Consider the following 17,098-nt stretch of genomic DNA (forward strand, 5'->3'; position numbering starts at 1 on the left):
TTTGTTGGAAAAAATATCCATCTGGATTCAGCTCCAAGTGGGGAAAAAGACACTGAAACATGGAGACTGCTTGGAAAGATGGTTTAATGATGGACAGGATCACATGGTTTGAGTACCTGAACAGAATAGGGCTGAGATGCTGAGCATGCCTTGGTTTTATGCCCTCTCTGAGCTTTGAACTTCCTGAGGCACAGGAAGAGTATCCTGATTGGTTATCAGGCTCCCAGGGGGTGGAGGTCTTAGCTAGCCTTGCTGGCTGATGTAATCTTCCCAGGTGCCATGTGGCGAGTTTCTGTTGCTAGATGGGTCCTATTGTGTTGCAGATGATGGTCCATTGACAAAGGTGGGTGGGGGGATGAGTGAGCTTGGCTGAGGCCTTAATGGCCCATTGACAAAGGTGGGGGGGAGGCAGGAACCTGCTTTGTCTTTAAAACATGTTTCTCCATTTCTCATCAAGGGAAACATAATATTCTGCCTTTTTTAATATTTCCTAAAATATTTCATTCTTCTAGGAGAGGGATAGGTGCTAACTTCTTACAGTTTCATGGTCTGTCTTGAGGGAATCTTTATTTGACTGTATTAAATATCCAATAACCTGAAAGCCGAATCCAATCAGCTTGTTCGGGAGTTTCTGGAGGAATGCTACCAATTACCAAAATCCAATCAAATTTTGCCAAAAAGCAGCTCAAATCTAGGACTCGGCTGCATGCAGCCATCTTCTATCACAGCAGTAACGGCTGCCAAATTTAATCGGAAATGAGGGTCTTTATTGTCCATTGAATTTTTAAAACCTTTTTTAAGAGACAAAAGGTTGCAAAATAATCCGTGAGCTCTCATCCAGAAAATGTTATGGGGCTGGCTGTTAAGCAAAGCATAGAGAATAGGGAAATTGAAGGCAGGGGAAAAAAAAATTCTAGCTGAATATTATAACCATGAGTCTTGTTTATTTTTTCCCCCCCACCCCCACCCCTCTCTAGTGCTTCCAGGATCCAAAACAACAGACGAGAAAAGCCTGATCGCCTACAAATGAAGCGGGCAAACGAAAACCGGAAGCTCGCTATGCAGTTTCCGCCCCTCGCTGCGTGCTGGGCAGGAAGTGCGCGCGGGGCGGCGGATTTGGACGCGATCACGTGAGTGCTGGCCGGCGCGTGCGTGCCGCCTCCGGCGCATGCGCTGTGGTCGACGGCGACGACGGCCATCATGGCGGTGTCTAGCGCGGCGGCTGCGGGAGGTGGAAGACGCTGGTATTTCACCCGAGAGCAGCTCGCTCGGAGCCCTTCCTGGCGCTTAGGACTCGACCCGGACAAGGAGTTATCGTACCGGCAGCAAGCAGCTAACCTGCTTCAGGATATGGGGCAGCGCCTCAACGTGTATCCCTTCGGCAACTAGGCCGCGCCTCAAACTGGGATTGGGCTGGGCAGGGTTACGGAAAGAGGACTAGGCCCGCCGGAGATTCGCGTAAATGACTTTGGGTGCCTGTTAGGTTTACGCGGAGGGGGGGGGCTGTGTGTGTGTGTGGGGGGGGTCGTAGCGTTAAGAGGGACGGGTATTGCGGGTGTCGCTCTTGTACGCGGGGAAGTGTTTCTATGGCTGGGGCGCCTTAGGCCGTGTCCCCGAAGGAGCTTTGATTTGGAACTGCACCGACATTAGGTTTGCTGGGTGGTTGGGGAATGTTAAACGCACATGTTGTGCATTGTGTTGGGACGCTGTTACGGTTTAGGCTGAAGGGTAGGCTCTGAAGTGGGTCTTCACTGATTTTGCAAAAGCACAAGAGGCCAGTCGGTAACACGTTACTAGCAGAGGCATTTGTCTGGCGTGTTGCATTATTTGGATGATAAGGTAATTTTGAAATTTGATAATGTTTATGGATGGGAGAAAAAGTGAACCATCCTTTCCCCCCTGTGTTTGATTTGAACATTAATTCTGAGCCTCATTTTTTTTTTCCAGCTGTATTGGTATTTAACATTTTGGCTGAATAAATATTGAAGTCCCTAATACAAAGTTTAGATATACAGGTTCGAATCCCAGAAGGGTATGGCTAGCTGATGAGAGCTAAATAGCTTGAAATAGATCTATACTAGTCTTCCTTTATTTCTTTGTCAGTAAATATAAATTTAACACAAAATAATTTGTCGTGAAAGTGACTGCCTGAGGGCTCCTGGATTGGGGCTGAAAGACAAAAAGGAAGCTGTATTCTCCTTCCCATATTTCGGTAGACCAGGTTGCTTCGATAGAAAACCCATATATATATGTGTATTACACAATTAGAGACTCTGACTTAAGACCTTACATATATATATATATATAATGTAAGACTGGCTAAAATATTTATGTAAGGTCTTAAGTCAGAGTCTCTAATTGTGTAATACCGTGTATAGTTTTATTCAGAAATCAGTTCTATTCTTGGCTTAGTTTTAGAAGTCAACTTTTTTAATACTTAGCTTTTCACATAATCTTTTCTTAGGAAGAATAAAGCACTATTAAATTTAACATCTTCCTTAACGATGAACCACTAGTTCTCAACTGACTATTAATACAGCAATTGTTTATATGCATCGATTCTACATGGTTCAATCCTTTACCCACTTTCATCGAAATGTAAGTATGTTATCAGTTTGTGTTTCTCAGCTGGAGTTCTGAATGGATTTATTATATATTTTATTTTTGGCTAATAGAATATGTGCATAATATGGAAGCAGTAGAACTTCAATAGTTAAAAAATATACTGTGGAGTTAAGTCTTCAGAAACAGGTTCCATCAAATTTATGCTTCGATCTACATGTTTACAAGTAATAATGAGGTTCTTCATTTTTTAAAAAAATTAAGAGGCTTTCAAAGAAACAATGATAAACAATGCTACTTTAGAATATAACAATAACAATTGGCAAACTATGTGGCAAATTTTCAGGCATTACTGATAAAATGCTTGCTAGAACACTGACGTTAATTGGATGCCTGACATACAAGGAAGTTTACTTTCTGAGGGAAACATCTTAAACTCTCAACATTGCAACTGAGAATGGTTTATGGTTTCCCATAAACAGTTTATAATAAACCTATATATTCTGACTTCAGACTTTTAGCTGGATTTGTACAGATGTTAAGTTACTATGATTTATGTTGTAAGATCTTATTTATTTCCTTTACTAAGATTTTATTTTCTGATCCTCATTCAATAATCAACATATGCTTACAAAAAAAATGCTCACAGTGCATTTTTGTAACTTGTCTAAGGAGAAAAAAAAGTTTGCAGACCGAAAATTCAGAGTGATGAAACATTCTTGCTTCAACTGTTTGCAAAGTTTTTCCCCTTGGTTCTAACGTATATTTCTTTTCCTTTGCACATTTGAGAGTAGTGTGATTTTGCTATTTGAGAGATGGTATATTTAATACATTTCTTCTCTATAAAGGCTGTGGCACCAGCTGCCCTTTTCCTGGCAGCCAAGGTGGAGGAGCAACCTCGAAAATTGGAGCATGTCATCAAGGTTACTCATGCCTGCCTGCACCCTCTGGAAGCTGCTCCTGATACACGGAGTGAGGTAAGTAGTTAACCTTCTGTGAAAGATGTACTGTACACAATAAATCAGAGAGAAAGAACACACATCCTGGCAGTGCAAATCCACCATGCTTCATTTTACTGAGAGTGCTACAGTAACCTTGAAATACAACTGAGTAATTTCCAGAATAAGAGTATTTAACAATTGAATACAGATAAAGAGTTACTGCTCTTGGTGCATAGTACAGAAAGCTCTTGGTTTTGTAAGTCAAATTGCTTGTCTGTCCTATGTGTTCTGGCCAGTGTGTTGATAAAAGCTTGGTGTGTAGCACAGCTTGCATTCAGGAATGGATGTTGCCTGCCAGGATCATACTCTTACGGTGATATAGAAGTTGATTTGTGAAATCCAGTCGTTTTTACTGTTCAAATAAAAAGATTATTAAGCACATTGCTTCAGTTTCTTACCACAGCCCTTCCTGACAGGACCAGCACATCTAACCTTGCCAACAAGGGGGAAGCTTTATTTTAAAACTAAATTGGAACAAAAAGGCAATTTTGAGCTTGTGCTACAGGACAATTTCAACAGTAGCAGTGTACAATCAGCAATTTTTCTTGTGTGTGCATTCGGTGCTCTTTCCCCTGGAAATGGGACATTTATGCCCATTTTCTCCAGCACAGATATAATAAAGATTCCCCCTTGATTTTTTGCCTCCTCAAGAGAGTGTTAGAAATATGCAGGCTTAATACAGAGTGCCTCATCACAAGTAACCTGCCTGTCCTCTCAACCCCAGGGTTACCTGCAACAAGCCCAAGACCTGGTCATTCTAGAGAGCATAATACTGCAGACCCTGGGTAAGTTTTCCAAGCGGACGGGCTGCTTCATGAATCTCAGACCCAGGAATGTTCCGCAGAATGGAGAGTCTAACCCAACCCCCGTCTTCTTCACAGCTGACCAATATGGGAAGCCATCAGTCCAGGCGACAGTCCTTGTCATAATGGCCAATTTATGACTTGTTTATGTTTTGAGTGAATATGTTCATACAACTATAAATGTGCAAACAGGATTTTCTTTTTAACAGGATTTATATCCTTTAGGTTCCAGGCATTGTACTCTGGATTGAAGTCTTAGCAGCTTGACAGTCTAATGTTTCAATTGTATTACTATATCAGTTTGATAATCCAGGATAGGAAATGAATATCCTGATAAATTACTATACATTATTAATGTTAAGCTTTTGCTGCATCTTAAATATAATTCTTCATTTAAAAGGTTTATAGCAATTAAAATGCTATTTTTTGCACTTTGATAGTTGATAGGCTTATCATTATAAAATGGTATATGTGTTCCTACTGTTTAATGTTATATGCAAAATGCTTTTCTATTACTGTTGAGCAAGACTTTTTGACTTTGACTGTACAGTGTGTAAGCATGTTAATCCTAGCTGTGAAACATTGTAATGCATGAAACAGGTTAAAGATAATTTGTCATAGATACTTAACAATTGTGATGTATGTACATAATCTATAAACTTGTATCCTGTTAATTTGCAGGAATAAAGAATATTAGTTCATATATTTGCCTTTAACAAGAAAAAACCTTCTCAGAACAAACTTAAAATTGATTAAAAATTATTCTAAGAATAAAGCACTTGCTTGGGTTATAAAAGTGAGCAGAAAAACAAGTAGTTGCTAGAATTTTATTCTCTAATTCATAATTCAGAATCAGTTTAGAATATTTGAATGTGTATCAGTATTTTTACCAAGAAATTTAGTATTTCAAAAACTTGCAATATCTGTTGCATTCTTGTGCTAGATAATTGATGTATTTGAGCCCAGGAGATGTCCTGTTTGCATCTGAGCACAGAGCGGTATTAATTGACTGGAGGAACAATCTACTTTGCCTCCCAGGATCAGAGACGTGCATGGTATGTAGAATTACAAGCAAGTTATATCCACATTCTAAACATTTCCTTTTTTCTTCTAGGATTTGAAATTACCATAGATCATCCTCATACTCATGTGGTGAAGTGCACACAGCTAGTTCGAGGTATGTTCCAAACATGACTGTGATTGTTGCTCAGACAACATATGTGCAAAAATGGTTGTTTACTAGCTCAGAAATTATTTCAAAGAATAAATTTCCTTGGTAAAGAATGTCACGTTAAAAAGGAAAAAGAAGAGGTTGTTACTGTACTAAATATATGCCTTTTGCATGTCTAGAGGATCAAAGGGCTTCAAAATGAAAATACCAATGTCAGCCTTAATAGCAGAAATGTATATACTCAAGCTGTACACAGCATTCTATATGGAATGCTTTGCAGTTGTCTTTCCATGTATGGGCATGCACAGGTGTTTTCTTTTACTGATAATTCAATGGGAGGGTTGCCTATGCTTGCATATTTATAAGGAGACAATATAGCAATTTTAATGCTTTGCAGCGGGCTTTGCTCTTCTTTAGAAACATCCTTTTGAATGCTTTTGATAGCTGTAATAATAATATGCATCTTAAAGACTATACAGTATATGGTGCTTACAGCTTCCTTTGACTAGAATTGCAAAGAATATATTTTCTGTCCTTTTGAAAAACTATCATTTCTATGTCCAAATGATATTTTGAGAAGTCCAATATGACTCCTTACCCCAAGACCAGAAAAAAAGCTGGGAATCGTTTTCCTGTCCTCACATGACAGGATTTTGCCCACTGTAATCATTCCCCTAGCCAATAAGCCCAGAGTTCCCACAAAAAGTTCCCCAGTCTTGGTAGAATTAGAGGAAATCCACAACGTGCTACACCTTAAGTATTGGCAAATTTAACTTGTGACTTTTCTCTTTCAGCCAGCAAGGATCTAGCACAAACTTCCTACTTCATGGCTACCAACAGGTAGATGTTGAAAATTCAGATTTATTTGTTTTATTTGAAAATGTTTTTTGGTAAATTATTGCAAAAAAATAATTGAAAAAATATGCCACATTTAGAGTGCATTCCTTGACATCAAAACAGTAGATTTATTTAAAATTTGTTTCTTTTAGCTTGAATTTCAGAACAGGAATATACAAAATACCCTTATAAATGAGCACACATTGCTAGTCCATCTATGACCAATTCTCTTTATTGTGTCTATAATGGTGAGAAATAAAGACTTCAAAACAAAAAAACTGTCCCGGCTGCTTAAAGGAAATCCTTATTTCTTGTAAATGAGATTTTGAACTGCAAGTTATTATTAATGAATTAATTACCTGGTTTGCACAATATATTATCATGGTTTAATTTAAGCCTGCTTTGCTATGGAAACACAGACTATAGATTCATGAATTAATTTATCAAGTACAAGCACATAAATTGGTGTTTATTTATTTACACCAGCCATGGTTTTCTGTATCATTCAATCCTGTAGAAGAATATTAAATCTCATGTTCATTTCGCTTTCTAGTATTCAGAATTAGAAAATAAAGACAGTGAAGCTAAAAAAATCAAATATAAAATGGGTTTGATCTTGATAAGGCTATTGTAGAGTCTGATTTTTTTAAAAAGAGAAGCACATTCTCATGGTTTTTTCCAGATTCAGAAATGATAGCCTATTTCCTATGGCACATATCAATAAAGTTTAGTTTTTGGTTTATGATGGCAATTAGGATTGAAATTTTTATCGCTAAGTGATGCAGTCATAAATTGCACTCCTGGTAACCATTGTTAACTGCATGGTCGTTAGGTGAGGCAAATTCCTGCTGGCCTCCTACAACCAAAGCCAGTGGGGAAGCCAGCTGGAAATTGTAATCCTAGGGCATCAGGTAGCCAAGTAGCTGCTGTCAGGTGGAGGGAGGAAGGGAGTGAGTGAATAGTGCCATATGGGCCAGGGTGTGACGGGCTGCATGAGAGGCAGGGGTCAGGGAAGGCGTGAGTGCGGAGGGACTTCGACCTTCCCTGCTGGTTTCCCCAGTGACTTTCTAGGGAAGCCAGCAGAAAAGGTTGCAAATTGTAATGGGGTGCTTGACAATTGGTCATAAGTGTGAAGAAGTTGTCAAGCATCCAGATTCTGATCATGTGACCATGACAGTATTAAGATGTCAAACTTCTGAAGTCAGGTTATAATCACCATTTGTAACTTGGATGGGTTGCTCTTGTCTTTGCTCAAGGTCTAGCTGTAAGTACATATTTGTGGCTGGTGTATTTGCATGGGCATACTTGGATTAAATATTTCTACTTAAAAGTTAAAGCAGGGGTCTCCAACCCCCTGTCCGTGGGCTGGCACTGGTCTGTGGCATGCCAGAAACTGGGCCCTGCAAGCAAGCAAAGCCCCATCTGCAGGATGCAGGCAGCATGTGAAACCATAGCCTCTGCAGTCTGTGGAAAAATCTCTCCACGGAACCGGTCCCTGGTGCCCAAAAGGTTGGGGACCACTGAATTAGAGGATGATGAGGCTTAAAATTGAAAAGTAAAGTAAAGCTATTTTTGAAAGAACCATCCAGAATTTTTAAATAGTAAGTTGTTACCTTAAGATACTTTTTTCTGACCTTTTGTTTTCTAAACCTTTTGAGTATTTGTATTTAATCACTGTTTGGGATATTTATATCCTAACATCTAAAAATGTTAGATCAGCTGCTGCTGAATTTATCAATACTAGCTATATTTTATGGATATTTATAAAGAAATGCCTAAACACTGGTTCTGGCTAAGAAGTGAACCAACTTGAAGTATTTTTAATTATACTACACAGAGGATTAAAAGAAACTAAGGATCTCATTTAATTTAAAAAATAGTTAAGAGAAAACTGTTAACGTGTGGTGCCTCATGAAATGCAGAGGCCAAAGAAGTCCATTGTCCTTCCTGCAGTAAATTGAAAGGACTTAAGTTCTCTTGCTTGCTGCCCAACAGTTAATATATTATTGCATAGAACAGAGTAATAATGCCCAACAATGTAAAAAAGTGTAGAGCTGGTGGATGCATAGTATGCAAGATGTTCAATCTGATTACTAGCTAGCAGTGCTAGAAAGTTGGTTTTTTAAGGAAGGCGACTTTGGCCTATTGATATGGATAGACTTTAGAGCTCGTATACTCCATCCCAGGCTGCTTGCAAATTGCATTGCATGGCAGCTGTTGCTCTTTCTATATCAATTTTTTTCATCATATCAAGTGGTATGAGTAGATACTGGTCTGTAATTTACATATTTTTCAAGGGGCTTCTTTTTGTCCAGTACTCACCATTTGCACATTTTTGCCATGCACTGTTATTAATCTCCTGAAGGATTTTATGGATTATAAATGCCGCGTAAACATTGCCATTTCCTGCCAGCATATTTTGCCTCATGATATTTCTGGGTCCAGTTCCTTGTAGGCTGTTGGGCAACCTTCTTTAATTGTTTGAATCTTGTTAGAATAGGAACGAATAGAAATACATAAACACCTCTTTTAGTTGATTTAAGGCTTGAGTTGGATTTAACATCAGCTGTACTTTGTGGTCTGATTCAAAATTTACTGCTGTCGGTGTTTAACTACTAAAAGATGGATTTGTTGCAAGGAGAAAATTGTTCAGATTTTTTCCTAGGATTATGTCCAAGTACAATCCAATTTGTAACTTTGTTTGGAATTAATTCCTTTGCCTTTCATGAAGATCATGTGGGTGTCCTGGAGCTCCAGGCTGACAGAAGCTCTTGGAAAACCTTGTGGGAAAAGGCTGAAGTAGAATTATTGTGCAAGGCAAGCTTGACCTTGCAGGATAATAACATTTTTTAAAGCTGAGGGATGCCTAATTCCTGCAGTGTCTGTCCAGCGGGCGGTTGTATGTGCGGCTGCTGTTCAAGCTTGGGAGCTTACAGCTTTCTGTTTCTCTCCCCCTGCTGGTGATGTCAGCCTTCACCTAACAACCTTCAGCCTGCAGTACACCCCTCCCGTTGTGGCCTGCGTCTGCATCCACTTGGCCTGTAAGTGGTCCAACTGGGAGATCCCAGTCTCCACGGACGGGAAGCACTGGTGGGAGTACGTTGATGCCACTGTAACTCTGGAACTCTTGGATGGTAAGTTTGGAGCAAGGTCAAATACATTCTATGCCCAATAAGAGGTATTCCATTAACTTAATATTTTATTTCTGACTTCTGTATCAAGGTTTCCAGCATGACAGTAAAGAAGTGGGATGCATTTTGTAAACCTAATCTGTACCATTAGGCTTTGGACTGCTCTGTTTTTTGCTGACAAGGATGGACATTAAAATATGCTCCTGTAGAATTTGTGCTGTAGTACTATGCCTACTAGCTTTATTCTTGTGTTTGTGTTTCAGAATTAACTCATGAATTCCTTCAAATTCTTGAGAAAACTCCTAATCGACTGAAACGAATCAGGAATTGGCGGGTAAGATGCTTTGCCCACTTTGTATTTCTCTTTGATAAGAATGTTGAAGGAAGACAGTTGCTTGAAATACTAAGATACATCCAAGAGACCTCTGCCTCTTTCATGTTTATAGCTTTATAACTGGGCTTAAGCCTGATATACATTCATAAACATCTTGAGGCACCCGTCAATTTCCAATACAAATTTAAAAATTCATCACAGTGTCGGGGATCATTTCAAGTAGAGCTCTGGCTTTCAGAAATCAGCTATCATATTTCACTACAAGTTATCTGCATTCAACATGAGCTCAGTCAGTGTAAGGAAAAAAATAGCTTTGATGGCTAGTTGCCACCCAAGGCTGTGCAGTGGATATCCTCCACCCAAAAAAGAAAGGATCTTCATCTTGGAGCAGGGGAGCAATAAAATTTTGGACAGTTGGGGGGGAGGGGGGGAAGCAGACAGGAAATGCTATTAAGTAATTTTCTAAAATGACAGTTGTCATTTCATCATGGTGTGTCTTATGAAAAACGTGCATTAAAAAATGAACTCTATATGGTACTTCAGCAAAATACAGCAGTGCATGCCTGTATGGTATTCTTTTCTCTCTAGGGGTATTGTACGGCTAGAAGAGATTAGTATACTAGTTTTGAATGCTTTCATTTTAGGCCTGTCAAGCAGCCAGCAAATCGAAGACGGATGACCAAAGTGAGGATGATGGCCTCTCAGAACAGACAATCCTCAGTATGATCTCTAGAAGCGCATCAGACACAACTATTGCAGGCCTGATGAGCATGTCAACGTCTTCAACCACCGGAGCCACTGCTTCACTTCCAGCTACAGAAGGAGAGTCTCCAGGGGAACGAGGTAGTACAGATATTTCATCAGACAGCTGGATGGCTCAACATCCTCCGCATAAACAAAAGGCCAGCCATAGAGCTAACGAAATTTCTGCCAATCCTGATCATCTACATCATGACAGCAGTAGTGGCGGCTCTTTTGTTAAGCAAAACATCAAGAGTGCACCGCTAGCAAAAGTATCATTAAAGGAATACCGTGCAAAACATGCTGAGGAGTTGGCTGCACAGAAACGCCAGCTAGAGAACATGGAGGCAAATGTGCGTTCTCAGTATGCTTATGCTGCCCAGAACTTGCTTGTACAACAGCAACGTGAACGGGATGTGCAGCAGGAGGAGAACTCTCCAATTGTCCTGAAAATCCCTCTAGGCAACAATTCTGATGGTTCTGAACGGCCTCCTACTGAAAAAACTGATAAACCCTCATCTGCAGTTAAAGTACGGTTGCCTGCCCCAGGAGATAAGCCTATTGCTTCTTCCAAACAAGATGATATAAAAGTGCGCATTAAGGTGCCACCTCCCACGGAACGACACAGCTTGCCTGATGAAAACAGTGGCAAGAGCAGAGGAGAGCACAAGGAAAAGCATAAAATCCATTCTTCTAACCACCATCACCATCATAACCATCATTCTCACAAACATTCACACGGGCAACCTGTTGTCAGCACCAAACGTCCAGGGGATCCCAAGCATGTTAACCCAACTGGCATTGTGTCACACAAGGGTTATGTCCCAAATTGTTCCTCCCGTAAGAGACCACTTTCTGAGGAGACCTCAGTTACAGTCCATGAACATCAGCCCAAAATCAGTAAGAGTTCCAAGGGTCCCACTGTGCCATTTGCGTTCCCTCAGCATTCTGGCCACAGCTTGGAAGCAGCTGGTCTATCTTTTCCGCAGGCTAACAAAGCCAGGGGGGCTCATGGAAAATTGGACAAGAGCACTGCTGGGGCCAATGGACATAACATGAACCAGTCCATTGACTATCAGGATACAGTGAACATGCTGCACTCCCTGCTCAGTGCACAAGGCATGCAACCCACCCAATCATCCAATTTTGACTTTGTGCATCATTATGGCGAATACTTGAACCCCAGGGCTGCTGCAAGTGTTGATAAGCCACGACCACCCCCACTTCCATCAGAACCTCCCCCTCCTTTACCACCACTCCCAAAGTGATAGTTTTAACTACTGAGGTTCTACAAAAAAAATAATAATTGCTCATAGTAATCTCCACTGCCTTGTGTGAATGCCCTGTCCCCTTTTTAAAAGAAAACATTTTTTTTATTATTAGTAGGAGAACATAGAGTTCTTGAAACTGTGAAAAGATACGCTCTTCTTTCTCTGTGTGCATCCCTACCCACCCACCCCCTTTCAGTTCTGGATAATGAAATTTTTCCTATAAGACCAGCTGTCAACTTCAGAGGTGAGGGTGGGCTTGAACGTTATCAACCCGATAGGAAATGGCGCAGGACTATTTAAATTGACAGTCTTTTCTCCTTTTCTTAAAAAAAGAGGACTTTTAAAAATAATTTAAAATAAGTTATGTGTTTAGTGTTGATTTTATTTTTCTAATGTGGATAAAGGAAGGAGTTATAGCAGAAATGGAAATGGAGAAGGGCGCACGAGTTCTGTCTACTTGCAGTTGTTAATGTGTCTTGTCCCAGTGGAAGTTGCCTCTGCCTGAACAAAGGCAGCAAAGGTTGGAAAGGAAGAAAAGGGAGAAAGGTGTGAGAGACACATGTACTGAATATAAGTAAAGTAGAAAATGGAAGTGGTGAAGCAGAGTTTTTCCAGTTTCTCCTTACTTAGATCTATGATTCTTCATCAGTAAGTAAATGGAGACAGATACAAACCTAAAGTTCCAAAGAATGGTGGAATCAGAAATGTTAGTTAAGTTGCTAACATTTTTAGTCCTCCCCTGCTGATCAAGGATAATTTAGGAGCGAGGTTTTATAAGTTCATTTCCTTCTTGACTACACTGCTTCTTTAGGGGTGCCGTTACTATGTTTACCATTTCAGTCTGTCTCAGTCTTTGTCTCACTGGCAGACAAATGGCTAACATGACTTAATCATTAAAAAATCTCATGGGACTGTATTTCAGTGGTGGGCAGCACTGCATGCTAGTGCATGAACTCTTGAGAGTGCCTTCAAAAAAATGCATTAATATAGTTTGGGAAAATGTGTGTTTCAGCAGAGGAGGAAGAACTAGAAGTGGCCGACAGCCTAGGGACATTAGAGCAGTAATCGTGATTCTGGGATGCTTTATATTATACCTTAAATACATTATGGAATATGAGATTTTCACATTTTGTCCAAAAGGAAAAAAAGATATAAGGATGACCACAAACAAATCAGGCAAATTTGGTGAACACAGCAAAGATTGCGAGCCTGTGGCCTTCCAAATGTTAAGTTGTACTTCTCAGTATCCCTTGCAATTTTTCATGATAGTAAGGGCTCCTGGAAAGTACAGCTTGCCAATTTTCTGTCTCTAAGAGGGAAGAAAATTGAATAAAAGTAGGATGAAGACCTGTGAATATAAAGATGTTGATACAACAATACAAAAATAGCCAGTTTGAAGGTGCCCTGAATTGGTTTGAATGTTGATGTAACATTCTGAACTTGTAGCATACTACTGCTGGTATGCTAAAAATGGGGCTAGCATTTAAACATGGACATATATTATGTTTCTGTAGATCACATAAGAATATTTTAATTCTACGAAATCGGCCTTTGTTTGTAATCCAGCATTTGGACAAAGTATTTGGAGTGAATGGTCTTCAATCTCAACTTTATTTTTTGTCTTTTAATATAGTCCCCTTGTTCCACAAGTCATTTCAGGGTATTCCTACTGTTGTGAAGTGAATTCCAAATTGAAATATGAGGGACTGTGACCTAAAAAGGGTTTATTATCCAAAATGGATTACCTTACTATATATCAATAGAGGCCCAATCCAGTATGTCCAGTAGTGACTATGAGCTGTGGCCTCTGTAATGTCATGTGAGTGAAGTTAATTGCTGCTGATTTCAGATGATGCATCATGTTTAAAATAAGACACTCATCTGCTTGTTTTTGCCGAAGTATTTTCTCTGAATTTGGAATAATTATTTCCCACCACCTTTGGATTTCTGAACCAATGGTGTCTCAGCTATTGATGCAAACTTTGGCCTAGTTTTGTGTAATGTTTCATAAACTGTTTCTAATTCCTGGCTCATTTTATTACTATTCCACGTTTCAATAAATGTACTGTCTCCGCATTTAATTTGTTCCTTGTGAAATTTCTTGCTAATATTTGAATTTATCAGGAAAAGTCTATACAAAAGTATTTGGGACAGTAACAGCAGCATTCTGAATCTATAAATCTTCCTTATTTATTTCTTAGTTCTTTATTTACACTGAGATGTAAAAGCAAGCAATAGCAATTACAATTTAAAAACAAATCACAAAAGATAGCAAAGAAGCAAGTAGGAAAGGAAAAATAACTTTGTGGCATGATAAAAAAAAACAGACCACATTTAGTAGACACTCAGATATTCATATTTTGGATCATAATTTGTCAGTTGAAAGCTGTTAGCAATAGTAATCCTTAATTTACTATGCTTACTAGAAGTTCCTGGGTTACCCATGGAAATGAATGTGACTGTTACATAAGAATAATGTATGCTGAATTGTCTAAATCACCTCTTGGTCCTTATGTTTAAAAAAGTTATTGTTTTGATCAGCTGACATTTTCTAGGCTTGCTTGAAATATGTTCAGTAATCCATGTTTTGTATATTGTACGGATACGCACCTGCATGTATCAATTTACAATATTTATAATTATTAATACAGTATGCAAATTTATAATGGACTTGTAAAACCATAGTTATGTGTATGCAGTAAGAAACAGTCAGGGAAGCTTTCTCAGTCACACTAATAATAAGAGGAAAAAGCAGATTTTGAGGAGAACTTCTTTCTGCATTTGAAGTTGAGCAACTGTTAAGATTGAGTCTGTTTAATCCTGAAATAAAATGCAGAGTCCATGTAATTCATACTGGACTGCAAGGAAAGTCCCTAGCCTGGCACTGTCTGTTTTGATCTGCATTCTTAGCATTACCGTGTTGGTTATGCTGGCTGGCCGTTTCCAAAATTGCATTGTTTTTTTAAAGGGGCTTGACTGGACAATGACTTTTACAAAGCACTTAAGTTCCTCTCTACCTAGCTTGAATTGTCAGCAGGCAATGCCTTTAAAACATACTGTACATCCAATTCTGTTAAACTTGAGGGTTTAGTGACTTCCTGATGCTTTGTTGACATCTTCAAGGCAAAATGCTGCACAGACTGCAGACAACTGAACAAGGGCTCCTGTCTTTATAACCAAGTATTCTGACTTGTCATTGCTTGCATAGCAGAACACTTTGCCTCTGAAGATGTTAGCTACAGTTGCTGGTGAAATGTTAGGAAATCTTTTCACCTATATTATGGTCACTAAAACCTGAAGCCCAACAGATACCAGCCATGAAAGCCTGTAGCCAGTATACCATACATTAACTTCAAACGTTAATGGTATAGCTTGGATTTCAAGGTAATTGAGTTTATTCTGCTTATCATTTTCTGCTGTTTTTTGCTCTCTCCTACCTGAGTTGCAAAACACACAGCCATAATTCATTGTTGTCATAAACCTTTCTGAACTGTGTGGTAATTCAGACTATGATTTAATAGTTATAGAACCACCAAGATTGTACAGGTCGGGAATGTAAAGGATAGGATAATATCTAGACATGGTCTGCAATCTTCAATGTATAAATTCTGTACAGTAGAGTAATGCCACATTGGGATGGTAATGTGCATTACAGCTAGTTCCCACCATATGACTACAATTGGGACCTGGAATTTCAGTCAGTAAGCAATGTAGTCATTAAATGAGTCATGTGATGACCCACTTTTACAACCATTTTTATCAAGGTCATTAAGCAAATCCAGCTTCCCCAATTAATTACTTGTTAGAAGCCAGCTGGGAAGATTGCAAATTGCAATCACATGACTGCAAGATGTTATAACCCTCCTAAATATGGCTGGTTACCATATGCCCAAATTGCAATTCACTGGGGATGGTGTGACAGTTGTAACTTTGTCAAAGGTACTTTTTCTGAGGTTCTCCTAACTTTGAACCATCATTAACCAAACTCCTAAATTAAGCATTACTTGCACATTATTATGTATTGTGGGAAGAAATATCCATCTGGTTCAGTTCCAAACTGGGAGAAAGACCTTGGAAGCATGGAGGCTGATTGGAAAGATGGTTTAATGATGAAGCAGAACCACACAGGTTCTGGTGCAGCTGACAAAATGGAGTTGAGAGTGGAGGGTTTTTATACCTCCTTTGAGCTTTGCACTTGAGCTTCCTGTTCCTGTGCAAGAACATGTATTCTATTGGCTGTTGGGGCTCCCATGGGGCCATGTAGGGGTTACGTAGGGGTCATAGCTGACTATAGGTAAGGTACAAATCCTAGGTGTTTGTCTGAGCTACATTTGGTTGAAGTTTGGACTGCTCTGAGGGTAATGCAGTAATTCCTATTGTGGCTTAATGGCTTTGTCCTGTGTTGGATCTTGAGGGCTAATCCTATCATTCTGCCTTTGTTTCAAAATATCCTGGCTTGAATGGATTACCAAATCTGCATTTCTAAAAGGTGGCCGCCTCAGTTTGGTTTTTGAATAGTCTGGCCCAGTCTTTCTTAATGGGCACCTAAATGTCTGCTGGGGCTATTAAGAAAGACTGGGAGGGGGGTGCTTTCTGTCTCCAATAGCACGTTTCTCCAGTTCTCCTTCAGGGAAATATAATATTCTGTCTTTTTAATATTTCCTAAAATATTTCATTCTTCTAGGAGAGGGGTGTTTGCTAACTTTCTACAGTATCTTTGATTACTCCATATTTGGAACTAACAGGGATAAACACTGGTGATCAGCAAAAAGGCATAAAACTAGGCATATAGCACTCCAAACATCAACAGTAGTTGGCTGAAGAACTTTTTTCAGTTTTTTTTTACTTATGAAAAAGCAATTTAGATAAATGAGCAGAATAAGTAATCACAACCACCTTGAATAAAATCCCTCCCAGAGTCCCTTGGGAGTTGGGCGGCATAGAAATGCGACAAATAAATAAAATAAATAAAATGAAATGAAAAAAGGAAACGGATTTATAGTTTTGGGTAACTAGTAAAGGGGAATGAAGGGATCATACATTTATATTATCTGCATGCAGGCACATTAATCTCATATTGATATGCTCCAACTGTGGCCCATGCTGGTTGAAGATTAAGGGATTATAGTATGGTAACAAACAACTGAAAGGCAATGAAAATGTAAGGGACTGAATGCCACCTGATTTGGGGAGGAAAATCAAGAAAATAAAGACAGAGCTTTACAAGAACACTTGGAAAATCTGTTC

The 17,098-nt window shown here is 39.3% G+C and overlaps 1 protein-coding gene across 5 annotated transcripts; it reads left to right on the forward strand.

Moving 5' to 3' along the window:
• The first annotated feature begins 1,189 nt into the window (after positions 1–1,189).
• On the forward strand, positions 1,190–13,927 carry CCNT1 (cyclin T1). Of its 5 annotated transcripts, none has more exons than XM_070937864.1 (9): positions 1,190–1,370; positions 2,517–2,598; positions 3,411–3,539; positions 4,288–4,348; positions 5,481–5,543; positions 6,332–6,377; positions 9,345–9,508; positions 9,769–9,839; positions 10,484–13,927. In XM_070937864.1, exons 1-9 carry the CDS (start codon positions 1,201–1,203, stop codon positions 11,846–11,848), a joined length of 2,151 nt encoding a protein of 716 aa, XP_070793965.1. In that variant the 5' UTR covers positions 1,190–1,200; the 3' UTR covers positions 11,849–13,927. The 5 variants fall into 5 exon arrangements, 4 of the variants coding, with proteins under 4 accessions (XP_070793965.1, XP_070793966.1, XP_070793967.1 ...); XM_070937865.1 differs by having other exon boundaries at positions 1,292–1,458; positions 2,465–2,598; XR_011600031.1 differs by lacking the exon at positions 9,345–9,508 and having other exon boundaries at positions 10,484–10,574.
• Positions 13,928–17,098: the final 3,171 nt, after the last annotated feature.

This window comes from Pituophis catenifer, unplaced genomic scaffold (assembly GCF_029215685.1).
Source record: "Pituophis catenifer annectens isolate HBS135680 unplaced genomic scaffold, rPitCat1.0.hap2 SCAF_2, whole genome shotgun sequence".
Classification (NCBI taxonomy): domain Eukaryota; kingdom Metazoa; phylum Chordata; class Lepidosauria; order Squamata; family Colubridae; genus Pituophis; species Pituophis catenifer.